Source organism: Amphiura filiformis, chromosome 4 (assembly GCF_039555335.1).
Source record: "Amphiura filiformis chromosome 4, Afil_fr2py, whole genome shotgun sequence".
In the NCBI taxonomy this organism is placed as follows: domain Eukaryota; kingdom Metazoa; phylum Echinodermata; class Ophiuroidea; order Amphilepidida; family Amphiuridae; genus Amphiura; species Amphiura filiformis.
In genome coordinates, this window is record NC_092631.1 from 73803430 (window position 1) to 73823543 (window position 20114).

The 20114-nt window shown below is 38.3% G+C and overlaps 1 protein-coding gene across 1 annotated transcript; it reads left to right on the top strand.

Annotated features, from left to right (window-relative positions):
* The first annotated feature begins 4048 nt into the window (after nt 1-4048).
* On the top strand, nt 4049-18905 carry LOC140150369 (hydroxylysine kinase-like). The gene is made up of 5 exons (XM_072172378.1): nt 4049-4313; nt 9374-9574; nt 16686-16843; nt 17466-17652; nt 18658-18905. Exons 1-5 carry the CDS (start codon nt 4118-4120, stop codon nt 18903-18905), a joined length of 990 nt encoding a protein of 329 aa, XP_072028479.1. The 5' UTR covers nt 4049-4117.
* The last annotated feature ends 1209 nt before the right edge of the window (nt 18906-20114 follow it).

Below are 20114 nucleotides of genomic sequence, written 5' to 3' on the forward strand. Positions count from 1 at the left end.
TTTAGGAAGGATATGTAAACGACAGATAACACCAAAAAATATGAACAAATTATTTCTAAACCGTGTTAAGTCTGCAAACCATTATGCTTCTCATTTTCAAGAACGCTGGTTAACAATAAGCAGACTATTGTCTCATTTCGTAAACAAAAGCCCAGACAGTATTGTTACCTTGCGTTCGCTTTATAATCATTCACCCAACTGAAACTATAATACCAGCTTATTGTTCATTGCACAGGTAAAACAGACACAAGTGCAGTGTGTATTTAACCAGAGAAGATCTGATGTAACATAGTTGAGCTGTTTTCATTGAGTGTTATCTTGGTTTAATAGCTTTTAATGGGGTTTAAGTCCTTCAAAGGTCGTGGTGAATTCTACTGTAGATATGACTGCATCATGATTATTTTAAAGTCAACAACATTCAACAATATGATCACCGTGATAGTATGACAGTATCAGTACCGTGGGTGTCAGTGATCCTGGTCTGACACAGTAGACAAACAAACAAACACGCCACACACATGACACATGCATGCAAGGTAACATTGACTATACACTAATCAAACAATGGTATTGATCCTGTACAACTGTTTGTGGTTTATTCACATTCGATTCATTTAAAATGCACATAGTAAACATTAATTTTGGCAAGAGTTTTCTCTCTCTGGAACGATGATGCATCAACTGGCTCCGCGTAATGAAAAGATCTAACATGATTGGTCAATTTAGCTCCGCGAAGCGAAAAGTAAGCTACGCGTAGCAGCTCCACGTTGTGGCGGTTACGGCCAGCCATATACTGATCATGCGAAAATCGTAAAACATAGAATAGAAACAGTGTGGCCGGCTCTCAAAATCTCAAATTGTATGCATAGCCTGAGTCGCACGGCCTATCTCGAACAAAATCACCATGCGTAGTTGTTGAAAAACGTGAGGATTCATCGTACTACCACGCAATTTTTAACACGAAGATATAGGGATGATGACGGTGTGTGTGGCCGAGTGGTCTAAAGGCGCTGGTAGCGGCGCAGTGCAGCGTGGGTTCGAGCCCCGCCGGCGCCTCTGACAATTTTTTTTTTAAATTTCATATTATGTTAGGGAAATGTGGCTGGGAGAATGTATGTATGGCGAAGAGTGGTGTGACCCTAAGACGACTGGTAAACGAACCAATAAAAATTCAACTTGCATCAAACTATGTGTCTTTATAAAGTGCCCACCTCGGCGCCGGCTGCTGAGAGTAACTGCCAACGCTCTGCAGGGTCTATTGTTCTATTGTTTCCGATTAGAGCGCTGACATTGGAAAATGTTGCCATTAATCAATATTCATGAGAGTGTACATTCAACGTCCAGTTTTCGAAATTGGGTGACTTGCGTTTGGCAGGTGTGAAATACATCTGACTGGGCGTTTTAATTACGTAACGAATAAAGGCATTGACATCATCGAATGGCTGCCCAGTGCTGTTATGTGTTTAGTTATTATATAGGCCTAATAATTATTATTAAATGTATTCATCATTCCTTTCTTTTCCCTTCTCTGTACTTATTCTTTTCTAGGCCTACACTTTATCACTCCCTCGCTCTCCTTGTCCCCTCTCACCCTCCCTCTCTCATTCCCATCATTTTCCTTATATGTCTATTTATCTACTTGTCTTTATTATATCTTTTCATTTCTCCCTTCCTCCAGCCCTCTCTCATTATCCATATCCCCTCCTCCCCTCTTCCTCCCTCCTCCCTTCCCAAGACTTCTCAAAGGGGTGAATATTGATTGGCAACATTTTCCAATATGTCAGCGCTCTAATCGGAAACAATAGAACAATAGACCCTGCAGAGCGTTGGCTAAAGCCTCCTTTATAGACTTCAGACCCACACAAGCACACATTTGGGATACGTGAGAACAATGGTACCACTTTACACATGACTGCCCTTACACATGACTGTATTGTGGTCACTTATTGATACTCGCCTGTTGTGTAGAGCGTTAATATGATGCCGGATCAGTGACCAATTTAATGGCGGAACCTCTTTGTTCGAAACAATGGTACCACTTTTATGAATAGCCTGTCGCAACTTCTAATCGGCATCAAAAGAACAAAGCATTATATAATCTATTGCGACTCTATTTCTATTAAAAGCTATTTTGGTAGCTGCTATTACAAAATAAGCTGAACTTATACTAGCGCTTGGTTAAAAACCAATCATGGCTAAAAAACAATCGCTAATAGCTCAGCGATGTTAATGATTCAGCTATGAGTTGTCTTTCAAAATATCCAGGCTAAATACTATTGCTGACTGTCGAGTGTCTCACTGTCTCTAATAATCTCTAACCGGGTAGAAATTGTACCGCAATGTACCGCACATCTGCTCCCAATATAAACACGCTCTATATGATCCGCCAAGCTTGGCCATAAGAAATATTGGCGTTATAAAATTACCGGAAGTAAATTGTTTTCCTTTGTTTATGGTCACGGCCACAATGCTTTGTGGGTAAAAATGACGTCATTCTGCTTAGAAGTCGCGATAACGGTGGTTCATAACCGGCCAAGCTCAATGGATTAGAAGCTTAGCAAATCGATAGTGCACCATTCATACCTGATTGCTCAGTATCGACTCATAACGATCATAATACAAAGGGAACTGGGTTCGTGAATTCTCCTTCTATTAATACCTACCATGGTTATACGCATGGAGCTACTAAAGATGGAGAGGCAATAGATTATGTAACGCATTGTAAACTTGTGCCGATTTGAAATCTGACAAGCTATTCATCGAAAGGTACCTTTTGTTTGGGACAAAGGGCTTCCGCCATTAAATCGGTAAGCTGACCCAACAGTGTATTAACGCTTTACCTAGCAGACTACTGTCAATAAGTGATCAAACGAAAGTCGCGTGAAAGCGCCTACTATAACGAAAAGTACCTTTTGTTGTCATACCACTCAAGGGTGTGATTGAGTAGCCGTAAGCACAAAAGGCACACATTAGCCGCTGATGTACAGTTCGTTGTCACCCTACTGAATTTAGGTGCTTCATTTAAATAAATTGAATGCGCTTGCTGAATGATTACACATCAAGGCTGCCATGTCTGCATGTCTATAGTACTGTATAATGGTAATAGCTACGTATACATGTAACATATAATAAGTATACCGGTATAGGCCTATATAAAAGTTGTTTTACAAATTGACATTTTATTTTATTTTAAGAAGGAGAATGTCATAAACAGTGGCGTACTGAAGGGGGGGCAGCTCTTCTGTGAGAGGTCTTGGGAGGGGATCGATGAGGGAGGTAGAGGTGGAGGAGGGGATATGAAGAATGAGAGGGGGGCTGGAGGAAGAGAGAAAGAGAAAGAAATGAAGAGAAATAAATAAATAGATGTAAATAAATAGAAAGGTAAGGAAAATGATAGGAATGAGAGGGGACAAAAAGTAACAGGGGATGGAGAAGGGAAGGGTGATAAGAAGAGGGAGTGATACTTTAGCAAGGAAAGAATAAGTACAGAGAAAGGAAAAGAAAGGAATGGCAAATACATTTAGGCCTTATAATAATTATTATAGAAACTAAACACAGCCCCCCACATAGGCCTAACACTAACAGCACTATAGGCAGCCATTCGATGATGTCAATGCCTTTATGCGTTACGTATTTAAAACGCCCAATTAGATGTATTTTACACCTGCCAAGCACAAGTCACCCATTTTCGAAAATTGGACGTTGAATGTACACTCTCATGAATATTGATTGGCAACATTTTCCAATATGTCAGCGCTCAAATCGAACACAATAGAACAATAGACCATTCAGTGCGTTGGTTATACGTGTGCCATGGTGACGAATTGGGCACCGGTGGTGAAATAAGCTTCCTTTTTGCTACTAAAACAACTGCTGGTTTCGTTTATGTTCGAGTTTACTTCATTGTTGTTACTTATTAGATACTCACTGTGAATATTAATGAGGGGGCGTGACTAATTAGCATATCTGGATATATCCAACATTCAATCGCCAATATAGTATTTGCATGTTACACACGTCTACCTTTTTTCTTCTTTTCGAAGCTATTTGCGACTGATAGTCAGCCTGGCTTCTTCGCAGCCTAAGGAAGATAAGTAACCGAATTCATAATCGCATAATGTCAGAGGCTTCCGCTGAAGTGAACAAGCCATTATTGAGCATTGATGATGCTGCCGGTGTATTTCACCGTTTCTATGGAAGAAAACCTGCATTTGTTAAACCATTAGATGGGTTCTGTGCGCTAAATTTCTTTGTCAGAGTGAACGGAAGAGATGGCAACCATGTCGATGAGAATATGAACGATTCACAAGATAGTAAGTTTTTCAGAATTGTGATATTCGCCTATGAAAACATCTTCTTTTCCTATAGGTACGGTGCCGTACTATTACGCTGACTTTCGTATTCGGCGAGGAGGACGATTTCGACCTCCTGGTTTGTGATACAAGCAGAGAGGTAGACAAAAAACCGTTCCGCTTAATTGTCCAAACGCTCAAGTATCAGAAAGATGGTCCACAATAGCGTGATTCACGTAACATGAATAGGGATTAAAAAGCTGTCACGTAGAACCATGTGCTTCTATTGTCCAATTTGCCATCAAGATTTCATATGGAAACAGTTCAGACCCAGAACAGGATCATGTCAGATATTAATATTTTGTTCTGGGTCTGATTATTCGGACTACGGCGCACAGTGTCGACGTCCTATACGATAAATATAAATTTAATACTCCGTTGGTGAGCGACGAGCGAGTGGTATTTCACCGAACGCAAGAAAAGGAGTTCTATTTGATTGGCTAGCAATCGATCGCTTAGGTCGCTATAGTAGTCAACTACAAACTAAAAACTGAGCAATGTATTCAATTCGATTGAAATCGATATTCTATTATTGACGTAGATAACGAGAGTGATAGTGTGTCAATAATGTACATTGTATTGCACCTGGATTCCTTTATATAATTATTTTCTCAAAGAGTTGAATATGATCACAATTTTTACCCAGGATTTCAAATTTCAAATAATTAGTGTATAAATTAATTTCCAGTTAGTGTATTTAAGATAAAACCCGTGATTTACCTGACAACAAATAAAATTTTCTTGCAATAGAAATATCATATGGGATACTGATATGGTAGGCCGCAACCGCCACAACGTGGAGCTGCTACACGTAGCTGACTTTTTGCTCCGTGGAGCCAAATTGACCAATCATGATCATGTTAGAGTTTTTCATTACTCGGAGGTAAAACTGACCAATCAAGTACGACTTACTCATTACGTGAAGCGAATTTATTCATTAAGAATTTGCCAGACGAGCGTCACGTAGTTGCAAGATATCCTTGGTCACCCACGAAAGTTATGATTCAAAAAGTAGTTTATGAAAAGTACGAATCGACTTATTATTAAGATGGACATGCACTCATAAGAAACTCATACAGTATTGTACATAACTATATAGCTAGGCAGAGTGGTGGTAAACCATGCACACAGTTCTGCGATCTGCAGTGTATCGCCGGGAGCTAATTTGTATAACTTGCGCGGTGTGGCCTGCGGAATTCGACCTTCAGCAAACTGCAAACCAGTTCGGATTTACTTTATATACTAGTAGTAGGCCATACATACTGTAGTTACTGTCCGTTTTCCTATACACAATACTCAGTGCGCTCACCATTGACGCGTGACCTCTACAAATAGTGTATGTTAGAAGTATAGGCCATTGCCTGGTTGACGTCACTGTGTAAAAAATAACCGGCCAATATTTAAAGTATTCTCTGAAATTCTAGAAAATATAGTTTTGTAACATGTCCTAAATTTTTAGCTAATTTAGGTGTTTGGAAATATTGGTACTTTTGTGTTTTAGGAAGGATATGTAAACGACAGATAACACCAAAAAATATGAAGAAATTATTTATAAACCGTGTTAAGTAATTAAGCTTCTCATTTTCAAGAACGCTGGTTAACAATAAGCAGACTATTGTCTCATTTCGTAAACAAAAGCCCACAGTATTGTTACCTTGCGTTCGCTTTATAATCGTTCACCCAACTGAAACTATAATACCAGCTCATTGCTCATTGCACAGGTAAAACAGACACAGGTATTTAACCAGAGAAGATCTGATGTAACATAGTTGAGCTGTTTTCATTGAGTGTTATCTTGGTTTAATAGCTTTTAATGGGGTTTAAGTCCTTCAAAGGTCGTGGTGAATTCTACTGTAGACATGACTGCATCATGATTATTTTAAAGTCAACAACATTCAACAATATGATCACCGTGATAGTATGACAGTATCAGTACCGTGGGTGTCAGTGATCCTGGCCTGACACAGTAGACAAACAAACAAACAAACACGCCACACACATGACACATGCATGCAAGGTAACATTGACTATACACTAATCAAACAATGGTATTGATCCTGTCAAACTGGTCGTGGTTTATTTACAATCGATTCATTTAAAATCCCCATAGTAAACATTAATTTTGGCAAGAGTTTTCTCTCTCTGGAACGAAGATGCATCCACTGGCTCCGCGTAATGAAAAGATCTAACATGATTGGTCAATTTAGCTCCGCGAAGCGAAAAGTAAGCTACGCGTAGCAGCTCCACGTTGTGGCGGTTACGGCCAGCCATATACTGATCATGCGAAAATCGTAAAAACTGAGTCGCTCGGCCTATCTCGAACAAAATCACCATGCGTAGCTGTTGTAAAACGTGAGGATTCATCGTACTATCACGGCAATTTTTGACACGAATATATAGGGACGATGACGGTGTGCGGCGTATATAGGACTGGCAGGCGAGTCTAAGACTAGTCCTAAACCTTAAACATCATTTTCCGAGGCGCGGAAGTACACCAAATTGGTGTCGGTTGACTTTTGACATTCTTTTGTGGCGAGTGACATGGTCTTTCAATTCACGCCGAGTGTCCTTGACAGGCTTGACTATGCTTCAGTGGTCATGAAAGAATTCAAAAGATAACCTCTGCCCCAATAATTCCAAGCTATTGTCTGAAACTGCACCTCGGAAGATGTATGGTAAGAACTCAGTCCTCAAATGATAGTCATATAACGAGGACTGAGTTCCGCAGTCTAGTCTAAGACTGCGGAACTCAGTCCTCAATGATAGTCAGTCATTTGTGACGTGTCATGTCAAAAGCAGACACTTTTGGGCAGGATCGTAAATGGAGAAATAGCCACAAATCTACCCGGGGTGATTTTTTCACAATTTGGGTTTGTTGCGAATTTGTGATGTTATTAATGTTAAAAATATTGTCTGATAGTTTCAGACCGGAATATAACTGGCATCTTGTATTTTTGAGACATTTTTCAAGGTAATTCCTACTCTCAACATTGTCAATAATATTTTTAAAGGCCGATATCTCAATTTCCAATTTTATATTACCATAACTTACGAACTCATTATCTTCCCTTAGGAATGTCCGATTTCATTGGGGAAAATGGCGTTATGGAGCAAAATATCTCTATATTTAAGATATGTAAAAACCTCAAAATTAATAACCTGCCCCAAAGAGTCTGATTTTGACATGACACGACACATTTATCTTTTGGTTGCTATAATGACTATCATTTGAGGGCTGAGTTCTTATGATACATCTTCCGAGGAGCAATTTCAGACAATAGCTTGGGATTATTGAGGCAGAGGTTATCTATTGAATCCTTTCGTGACCACTGAAGCATAGTCAAGTCTGCCAAGGACACTCGGCACGAATTGAAAGACCATGTCACCCCGGGGGAGGCACTCCCTATCTTAGATGGCAGGGATGTGCCTCGGCCATGTTAAAAGTAGGGGGCATTCAGGTCAAATGTACAATTACAAAAATATGGGGTCATTCAGTACACAACAATAAAAATGGGGTCATTCGGTATGAAACTTTGAAAAAAGGATGGTCATTGGGGTAACAAAAAGTAAAATGGGAATCATTTAGTACAGGATTGCCAAAAGAGTATCATTAAGTACACATAAATAAGTGCCAAACTGCGTAAAAACAACTTGGCCACCTTGGAAATGTGAAAAATCTCATTATTTCTGGAGGAGAACACAAATACCACCTAAATTTGGGAATTAAAAGGGGGGTCATTGGGTATAGCAGGAAATAGAAAAAGGGGGTCATTGAGTACATGGATTTTTTAAAGGGGGGTCGTTGGGTAATAGGTAGGACCATAACACAAAAAAGGGGTCATTGGGTACAAGCCGGTTTGAAAAAGGGGGTCTATCCCGAGGCACATGATGCATATCTGTCATGGAAGTGCCCCCCGGGCATGTCACTCTCGACAAAAGACTGCATGCATGTCAAAGGTCATACTACGCCAATTTGGTGTTTGTTATGCTCCTCGGAATATGTACCTTAAGAATACGATACACGATTTCCCGACAAGTTACTCATTTCGTAATGCGATCATGAATTTTGAAGAAAAAAAGTTTCCACAGGCTTCCATGGGACTCGAACCAACGATTCCAAGCATCATTGATTATAATTATCAGTCCCGGTCTTTACCGCTCGGCCGCGGAGGCAGATAATCAGAGGAGTATAATAATAAAAGATAAATCTCATAATGCTATCTTTAGCCTTTTGTTTACATATTAAAATGATGTATTTTGTAAAGATAGATTGACCGTTTTATGCCTAAATAGCAGGAACGTTTGGAAAAGGCCTCAAACAAATAATAAAGACACAAATACGATGATGAAATTGAATAAGTCGGGGAATATCTGCGTCGCAATGTTTTGTTTTGATTTTAGGAATTTGACCTTAAAAGTTACGACGTTTTAATGTCGTAATTTTTAAGGTCAAATTCAAGACATTATCATTCGAAATCAACAAAAGATATTTCAGCAGTACACGGCCACATTCTTTCTCTATAGTGTTTTGAACATGTATGTGAAATAGCTTCAACAATGGTTTGTTGCATAATGGTAAAAACAGTCTTGACCTGTAAAAGGGCGAGAGGTGCCATATTTACGGATTCAGGCTAAATTCAAAATTGGTAAAAACGTTGGTTTTTGATCGATTACAAAAATTCATTTTTGTCATTGAAAGAAATTGTGTCTGGCGTGAATTACACTACAATTTTTATTCCTAGGGCTCTTAGATTCCTTCAAATATTTTTATATAATGATAGAGTGAATCCCCTGGCCCTCTATATATAATTACGCACAAAAGATCGCCTCCCCTTAAGGCCTATGTCTGTTCTTTTCGCTCTTCATCATCTTCTCCTTCTTCTCCTCCTCCTCCTCCTCCTCCAACAAATATTAAACTATCTTAGTATATGAAATATTTTCCCTTAGACACGTTAGAAAGTTTGATGAGTATATTCTATTGTTGCCATGTTTTGTTTTTTGTTTTATTACTATCCACATAGGTAAAATATTCAACAACTTTGTTTTGAAAATAATGAATGCAGAGGATTCAAAAGAAGCAATTTACTTTCGAACTGTTCATTCAGTTCAAAAGTACCTCAGTCAGCATGGCCTTAAATGTGTAGCACCAATACAGAATATCCTTGGTGATGACCTGAGCATGCTGAACATGGACCAATTCACGACAGAACTGACACATAAAGGTAAAGAACAATCTGCCATTTGTTTGCCTGAATCTTAGATGAATTCCCAAAATTGGCATGCGATTTGTAAGTAATGCTTCGAACATTCCCGTTCTCCCAGATGTAGACAGTAGAAACTGATATTGAGTCGGGCAGACTTCACATTAAGTATGCAATATATTTTCGCAAAATTCCACGACTGGTCTGGAAGGGGTCTACATAAACCACACGGGCTAAATATTAATCGGGGTGTGTTGAAAAATGGTGTAAAATAATTGTAAAGAAAATTTACTTCCAACGAGTTAACATTATGGTGCAAAATAATGTAGTGAATTTGTCTTAAATTATGGAACATTATTTTGTTATTGTCAAATTTATTGGGATTTGAGACGATATTTCCTAAACTTCGCCAACAATTGGCATTCGTAAAAGATGAAATACGTGCAGCTGAAATTGAATGACCCCACCTGATATCAAATGTTATAAGCTTATCCCTACATCAAAAATTAAAAAAAGCTAGTCCAACTGTCCCTAAAATGAACATTTATCGATCAATTAATAAACTCAACCCAGAAAGTATCGAAACGAATATAGATGGACAGATATGTCCGGAACTGAAATATATAGCAAAAACTTATATAATGTATATAAAGCGCAGCTTTCTTCTGCGCATTTTGATACCTCTTTTGTTGCTCTACGATATCATTTGGTAGAGTTATGGGCGCTTGAGTGGCTTCAAGTCGGATTTTGAAAGTTGCACTTAGCTCCTATTCAAGCCAAATGCGTTGTAAGACATCTTGTTCAGAGCATGCGACGACGAATCCAGGCAGTGCTAGACAGTGATAGACAGTGATGGTGGGCACACCAAGTATTGAGATGTCAACAGAAAGAGTTCATGAGATAAGTCAGAGATAAGTAAAGAGTAGCAAGTATTGAAGTTAGAAGTCGAAGGAGTTAAATAAAGTAAAGTTCATGGTTAAGTAAACAGAGCACATCGGTGTCTTTTGTCTTGATTTTTTTGGCTTGAATAGGAGCTAAGTGCAACTTTCAAAATCCGACTTGAAGACACTCAAGCGCTCATAACTCAACCAAATGATATCGTAGAGCAACAAAAGAGGTATCAAAATGCGCAGGAGGAAGCTGCGCTTTATATACATTAAGGGGGTACTACACCCCTGGCCAATTTTGTGTCTATTTTTGCATTTTTCTCAAAAATTATAGCATATTGGTGACAAGTAAGATGTATATTATAGGGGCAAGGACTACAACTACTGTACTGAAAATTCAGCAACTCAAAGCAAGTAGTTATTGATTTATTGATCAAATATTGGTTTTCCCTCATTTTTGACTGTAACTCCACAACTGTTGTCTGTGCTAAAATAAAACTTCCAGTGTAGTAGTTGTAGTCCTTGCCCCTATAATATACATATCTTACTTGTCCCCAATGCGCTATAATTTTTGAGAAAATGCAAAAATAGGCACAGAATTGGCCCAGGGGTGTAGTACCCCCTTAAATAGGTTTTTCCTATATATTTCAGTTCCCGATATATCTGACCATCTATAATTGTTTCGATACTTTTTACAAAGGAACAATATATCACTAGCCCTCACACGATATAACAAGGATAATCTCTCCTGTCACTCGTGTCGATTTTTACTTCTGCGTTTACATTATGTATAGTTACACACAGTCTCTACGCAGGACAACCAAATGCATAGTCGCGCTAAAAGTCGATCGATACATGTTAAAATCAGCACAATTCAGAGATACACCTTTTTGCTGTGTAATTTATTTTCTCGGTCAAATATAAAGCAATATTTTTTTTCTTCAGTAATGTCAGTTAAAAACATAGTGCTTGGATATACATTTTTTTTTAAATCCTGGTGTTAAAATTCAAGCATCATATTTTGTCTTTTAGTGTGATATTTTTGATTTTTATAGGCCTTTAGTTCGCCCGCGAGCTTTTTACGGAATTCATTTTTTAGCGTCTCAAACTAATATAGTTTGCTAAAGAAAGATATTTCCCACCTCTGTAAGGGAGATCGTGTGGGTCTAGATATTATCGTTTGTCAGAATTTCCGTTTTTATTTTACCCTTTCCCTTCATGCTCCGAAAATGTCAAACTCAGTACTTTATCTCGAGAGCAACCAGCAGAAATAATCGATATTTCAATTGTTGTCAACCAGGTCCCTTTTCCATTAAAAACCAGGATTGCCTGACCAGCGATTTGGTAGCCCAAATCCCCAATTGGACGTTCTGGTAAATGAGGTGAATTTTGGAAATTTGCTCCCGTGATAGCCTGCAATTTCAATTTATAGGGGCTATGGATTCCATGATTATGAAAACCATTTTGTCTGTTTGTTTGTTTGTTTATTTACATAGGATGAGGTCCATGGGAAAATCCACTGTCCAAACCTAGAAAAATTCGCGTGTTATTATAGGGGATTTTAATTTTCTGTCCCTCCTATCTCCAGGTGAATTTTGAATGACCCCCCCATCGCGGGTTGGCATTTTCATTACACCCTTCAGACTTGCGTTCGGGTTTGTGTAGGCCTATTTGTCATAATTTAGCGCTATAGGATCTACTTTCTAAATGTATAGCTATAGCCGTGCTATATAAATATTATTAGGTACCGGTATGTAATATTATGTAGGCCTATGGGGGTGGGGTGGATGCAGAGGTGTGTGAGGTGGACTTACAATGCAAGGCTCATTGTTGCCATAAATGATTTTTCCTTTAGGTCATTTAATAGGTTGTTATAAACTTCCTATGTTTAACCTTGTATTGTTTTGGCTGCTTCATTATGACTTTCGGTGGGTTTAAGCAATTTCAAACAAACACAAACAAAAGGCACTATACCCAGTCACCTTCATGACAATTGAAACACTAGGTAATTTCTTTGCTATATTGAAGTTCTGGCAACACTGCAGCCAGGCCGGGCACCCAGAGATATCGAGCCACAATGCTAGTATTAGCCTAAGATTTCACGCGTGGATTTGAAAAATTTTCAGCTGGTAGTAAAAAATTATGGAATCAAAACGGAAATTCTGACAAAACTATGATATATCGCTCACGGTGATGTGCGTTAGAAAGTTGGGAAAAATCCTTCTTTAGCGAACTATATTACTTTGAAAAGCTAAAAGGTTGATCCAAAAAAAGGCTCGCGGGCAGAGTTGAAGCCTATCAAAATCGAAAATCTTACACTAAATGACTGAATTTCACGCCTAAGTTTAACACTAGGATTTGAAAAAAAAACAGTATCAATTATTACAGTTTTTCCTGACATTTACTGAAAAAATTAAAATTATTGCTTTTCATTTGGCCGAGAAAATTAGTTTTACATTGAAAAGGTGTAACTCAAAATTTTGCTCATTTCAACACCAAATTCGATCGTTTGTATTGCCTCATTAAATGACTGAGTGAGCCTTGCATAACAAAAGAATTGGTTGTCCTGCGTAGAGACTGCACAGTCAGGTGTCTCTTTTTACATACAAAACATCTCCAAGTCATGTCTTGCAGGTTGTGACAAACAGTTAGCCAACAATTATACTGAATTCTATAGCGTATAGTCCTTTCAACAATAGGAGTTTTGGTTATATAAAAAATCTGTTTGACCGTCATTACAAAAGAGTTTACTACTTTAATATCATACACAAGATAGAATTGGCTAGTCTCATTCACAGCCGATTTATGTCGGTCCTAACACTCGTCGTTCGTAACAGACCATGCAGTTTGGGCGCGAGACTAAGAATTGGATTGCCACGAGAAAGTCTAAACTCCGATTTTTGTCGAGGAGGAAAGATGGTGTGTTTTTTTTTTATTCGCATATAACCCCTAAGTTGATTTCAGAAAAAAAAAAGATTAGATTACCATAAAAACGAAACAGCGATCTTTAGCGGGGTTCTATGTAATTTTTAGAATTCTCATCATCTTTTCGGTCTTCATTTTCACTCAATTCTATAGGAATTCTAGAAACACTTGGCGTATGACGACCACTGCTGTGGTTGTCCAATGAACTCCCGATATTTCTTTGTGTGTACAGTAAGTTTGTAAAATTTGGCCCCAGGGCACACCGTCGACGTCCTATACGATAAATATAAATTTAATACTCCGTTGGTGAGCGACGGGCGAGTGGTAGTGAGCGACAGGTGAGTGGTATTTCACTGAACGCAAGAAAAGGAGTTCTATCTGATTGGCTAGCAATCGATCGCTTAGGTCGCTCAGTAGTCAACTACAAACTCATGCATTCAATTCGATTGAAATCGATTATTCTATTATTGACGAAGATAAAGAGCGTGATAGTGTGTCAATAATGTACATTGTATTGCAGCTGGATTTTACATACATTCCTTTATATTATTATTTCTCAAAGAGTTGAATATGATCACAATTTTTACCCAGGATTTCAAATTTTTACCCGCAAATTGCAGTTAAACATATCCACAGCAAAATACCGGTCCTCACTAATTAGTACATTTAATTTCCAGTTAGTACATTTAAACGAAACCTGTGATTTACGTGACAACAAATAAAATTTTCTTACAATAGAAATATCATATGGGATACTAATATGGTAGGCCGCAACCGCCACAACGTGGAGCTGCTACGCGTAGCTGACTTTTTGTTCCGTGGAGCCAAATTGACCAATCATGTTAGAGTTTTTCATTACTCGGAGGTAAAACTGACCAATCAAGTACGACTTACTCATTACGTGAAGCGAATTTAGTCATTAAGAATTTGCCAGACGAGCTTCACGTAGTTGCAAGATATCCTCGGTCACGATAGTTATGATTCAAAACTTAATTTATGAAAAGTACGAACCGACTTATTATTAAGATGGACATGCACTCACAAGAAACTCATACAGTATTGTACACAACTATATAGCTAGGCAGAGTGGTGGTAAACCATGCACACAATTCTGCGATCTGCAGTGTACGCCGGGAGCTGATTTGTACATCTTGCGCGGCGTGGCCTGCGGAATTCGACCTTCAGCAAACCAGTTCGGATTTACTTAATATACTAGTAGTAGGCCATACATACTGTAGTTACGGTACTGCCCGTTTTCCTATACACAATACTCAGTGCGCTCACCATTGACGCGTGACCTAGTGTATGTTAGAAGTATTATGCCATTGCCTATATGACGTCACTGTGTAAAAAATAACCAGTCAATATTTAAAGTATTCTCTGAAATTCTAGAAAATATAGTTTTGTAACATTTCCTAAATTTTTAGCTAATTTAGGTGTTTGGAAATATTGGTACTTTTGTGTTTTAGCAAGGATATGTAAACGACAGGTAACACCAAAAAATATGAACAAATTATTTCTAAACCGTGTTAAGTCTGCAAACCATTATGCTTCTCATTTTCAAGAACGCTGGTTAACAATAAGCAGACTATTGTCTCATTTCGTAAACAAAAGCCCAGACAGTATTGTTACCTTGCGTTCGCTTTATAATCATTCACCCAACTGAAACTATAATACCAGCTCATTGTTCATTGCACAGGTAAAACAGACACAAGTGCAGTGTGTATTTAACCAGAGAAGATCTGATGTAACATAGTTGAGCTGTTTTCATTGAGTGTTATCTTGGTTTAATAGCTTTTAATGGGGTTTAAGTCCTTCAAAGGTCGTGGTGAATTCTACTGTAGACATGACTGCATCATGATTATTTTAAAGTCAACAACATTCAACAATATGATCACCGTGATAGTATGACAGTATCAGTACCGTGGGTGTCAGTGATCCTGGCCTGACACAGTAGACAAACAAACAAACACGCCACACACATGGCACATGCATGCAAGGTAACATTGACTATACACTAATCAAACAATGGTATTGATTCTGTACAACTGTTTGTGGTTTATTTACATTCGATTCATTTAAAATCCACATAGTAAACATTAATTTTGGCAAGAGTTTTCTCTCTCTGGAACGATGATGCATCAACTGGCTCCGCGGAATGAAAAGATCTAACATGATTGGTCAATTTAGCTCCGCGAAGCGAAAAGTAAGCTACGCGTAGCAGCTCCACGTTGTGGCGGTTACGGCCAGCCATATACTGATCATGCGAAAATCGTAAAACATAGAATAGAAACAGTGTGGCCGGCTCTCAAAATCTCAAATTGTATGCATAGCCTGAGTCGCACGGCCTATCTCGAACAAAATAGCTCAAAATCACCATGCGTAGTTGTTGAAAAACGTGAGGATTTATCGTACTACCACGGCAATTTTTAACACGAAGATATAGGGATGTTGACGGTGTGCAGGGGACTATTCAAACTGTCTGAGTGCGTACCGCTTTAAAGAGCCATATTTTTTAAGCTCCTCCCACTTTCAAAACTGGTAGATTACAAGGGCATTTTCAGTGTTGACCAGCACTTACTGGTATTTAGGTTCAGAAAAATTAATATCACCTCAAACCTCAATAAATTTGATAATATCAGAATAATGTTGCTCAAATTAATTTTACTCCCACAAAACTCAAATTCAATGTCCGTAAATCCGCCATTTTAGGCTAATTTACTACAATATGGGCGCCATAAGATAAACTAATGGGAAAGCACATTTTCTATTAAACAGTATTATTTGAAATCATCTCCCGACATACCCCAATATTTAGCAGTTTATGTAGACCCCTTCCAGAACAGTCTGGGAATTTTTGCGAAAAAAATATTCCATATTTAATGTCAAGCCTGTATAATGATATACAATGTCAGTGGCGTAGCTGCCATTTTCCAAATATGGGTATTTTACCTACAAAAACACAAAAAGTGGAGTATATATATCCATCTAAATCTAAAACTTTTGTGGGCTATTTTGAACAGTTTAGCATCAGAAATTCTTTGTTATTTTTACTCTGTAAAGTGCACTTTTTGTCGATTAGGGTTGCATGTGACGGGTACGTTGGGGTTGGACCCCCGCCCCATACAGACTCCCTCCCCCCGGCAAAAATCCCAGCTACGCCACTGTACAGTGCCATTTTGATTATAATGCTTCATCCTGGTACGTTGGTCTTGTACGAAAAACTCAAACTGTAGGATCACGCCAACATTACGATACAACCAGGGAAGCTAGTTTGAATTATTTATTATGTTACCATTTTCCTTATCTAAACTGTATAGATGACAATGAAACGAACCAAAGATTACATGGACGCTTTATGGTGCGAGTGTATCCGTATATGGAGGGAACTATTTTACAGAATGTCTTGCCTGCTGATGAAATCGAAATATTTTACGAGGCGGGAAAGCTATTAGCAGAGTTCCACAAGAGTCTGGAGGTAAATCTGTTAAAGGAATACTCCGGCAATCACAACATTATGCCTTATAATTGTTAGGAAAATAATATCAAGCACAAATCACATGGTTTTATTTAAAACAAACTTATATTGACCTTAAAAACAAATAAAAATAGCCGTATCTCACCACGCGATATTCAAATTTCCCGGGCACCGAAATTGCATGTGGCAATGACGTCCCAGTAACACATTAAATGGTGACAATAATTGACCTCGAATAAACATGACGTCATTGCCACAGGCAATTTTGTCTCGGGAATTTTGAATATCGCGTGTTGAGAGCCGACTGTTTTTATTCGTATATGAGTTTGTTTTAAATAAAACCACGTGATTCGTGCTTGATTATTGTTTTTCTAACATATAATGTATAATGTTGTGATTGCTGGAGTGTTACTTTAAGCTAACTGTCTAACTATCGTAATTAGATATAGAGATAGCAACAAAATAACATGAAGCATCCGACATCGGTAATCAGATGCATGTACATTCACATCAGCACACAACATTATACAACATCATGTAGTCAACTAATATTTAATGTCCCACACCCTAAACCTACATTATAATCTTAATACAACTTACAGTATGTTTTTCATTATTACAGAGCTATCCAGGTGACATTGGATCCCTGAAAGAAAAACCATTAACATTGTCTTTAGCTAGTTGGAGTCTTAGTGAGCTTCTGAAGTACATAGATGTTATGAAAGACGAGAAAAGGAAGGAACTTATTCTAGATGTTGTCAGAAAATTTGAAGATAGGGTGTTGCAAAGGAAAGACGTATTCAGAAAGGGTAACAGTATTTATTCAATTTTCATCTTGATATTGGTATGCGCCCTTGCATCTCCTATTTTCCAAATCAGGGTCGTGATAAAGTGGATGTGGGATGAATCCAGGCGGCCCACCCCTCCGCCCGCTCTAGAAAAATAAGAAAAGTAATGACGAATTTTTAAGAGGAACGTTTTATGAGTGGCCCTTACCGAAACTGGGCTCCGCCTCTTGAGGAACTGATTTGGGGCAAATGAGTGACCTTGATTCCCATTTGGGAATTTTGTCGTGTGCACAAACATTTATCAAAAAGTGATGCCTCGTGAAAAGCACTTCCTTATCGCTCTTCTTCCCAAGGTTACATAAAGTGATACTTTGTCCTTTACAATTATTCCAAAACATGCGCTTTTTATTTTCATGTAATCATAGTCTTTAAGCATGTTGTTAAGGGACACGCCACGCCGTTAGACGTCAAAGAGGGAGCTTTAACGTTGGGTCAGTGTATTTTTTTACATTTGGCGGTTTTTTTTTACATTTGGCGTGGTGTTTTTTTTGGTTTGTTTTTTAACGCTTTGGTTTCCAGTTTATATTAGATAACATCATATTTGCCCATTTTAGCCCCAAAAGTGCACATTTTCACTCGCTACGCGCGCATTTATTCCACTTTGCACCATATTTCATCAGTTTAGCTTAAAAATTGCAAACTTGCGCATTAGTTAAAATTAGCTAATTACATAATCTTGGTACTTTCACAGCTAATTACATAATCTTGGTACTTTCCCAGCTAATTACATAATCTTAGTACTTTCCCAGCTAATTACGTAATCTTGGTATTTTCCCAGCATTCATGTCATTAGAAACGCATGGTGAGCGGTCTTTCCCCAAGGGTGGACACTCCCCGGTCTCCCGTATCGGAAATAGCGTAAATGCATTCTGTTTCTATTTCATATTTTCAGGTATTTTGCCCCGGGTATTTTGCACGGTGATTTTAGCCATACCAACGTGGTTGTATCTTTGGATTCACGTACAGCAAACACATACCAGCTCTGCGGAGTCATAGACTTTGATATTGCCGAGTATAATTGCTTGATCTTCGACGTCGGCATCAGTATGATGTACATGTCTCTTTCAAAGGCAGCAAAAACCAACCCACTGAAAGTTTCAGCAGCCGTCCTAGCAGGGTATCAACATGTAAATCCACTAACCCCAACAGAATTAGAGGTTCTCCCCCGGGGGTTCTCCACGTCTGCCAGGCTGCAAGATTTGCTCAATCTCTAGTATTATGTCTGCACCAGTACACATTACATCCAGGCAATGAGTACTTACTCATAAATCAGAGCGGCTGGTCAATTCTTGAGCGTTTATGGAAAATGAAAGCTGAAGATATGCGAACAATGTGGCAAGATGTTGCTGACGAATGTGTTAAATTTGGAGTTGCACCAAATAAGCTAAATAAGTGACTGCATTATCCTGAAATGGATGTCCGGAAGTGACGAGATAATAATCCCGGATTACTTTAACAGTCATTGTCGCTAAGATTGTACCATATTTTGGGGTGTCTGATACAAGTGTTTTGTTCTTCTTTTTTTTCTTAAAAATACGTTAATCATGTTAATAGCATGTTACCTCAAAATTCTATATATATCCAAATGTTTAGCTAGCGTCCTGACATAAAAGAAAGCTTGAAAATTCGGACCAAAAACCCTCATGAAACGATTAACACCTTAACAGTGAATGGAAAATTGTGGGCCAACATTATCCCAATGAAAATGAAATAAATTGTGAAACCTTCCGTTGGTCTCATAACAAAATTTTAAAGAAAATGCGGTCTCGCTGGCGCATCACGTTATTGTGGCTTAGACTTTTGATGAAAAGCACACTCGTGTCATTTTTATGGTTTGATACCTCAATGCGACAGTAAGATCCCATGAAAATAACAAGTCCACATGAAAGAACATCAAGCCCTGCAACAAATGTACATATAAAATAGATAGTACAGGTCAAATTTTACCAGTTTGTTGCATTTTTAGACTCATGCTACTAGAATAATACCAGAGAGTTACTATGTAATAAGGAATTAAGGCAAATAAACTTGGGATCTCTGATTAGTATATTTTTTGTTGTTTAAAATTCACTAAAGGCCAGCATTTGGTATAAAATGATCCCAACAAAGTTACTTCATGTTTAGCTTTTTTGGATTCTCTCAAACAAGTATCAATTGAAAAATAATTGGGATTATGTTGGCGCATGAATTTTAGAAAGGTCAAAGTTCAGTTTTTACTAGCAAGTTGACATCCACTGGATATCCCTCATTTAATGAATGTTTAAAACAAGAACCACTAACCGCGAAATATGGATATCCAACAAGCCTACACTATAATTAAGCCCCCGATAGAGGACAAGGCCAGGGGCAGGGCCGGGTACAAGGCCTGAAAAATGAGGGAGGTTACGGGGTAAATATTTAGGTTATTGACGGGGAAAATTTAT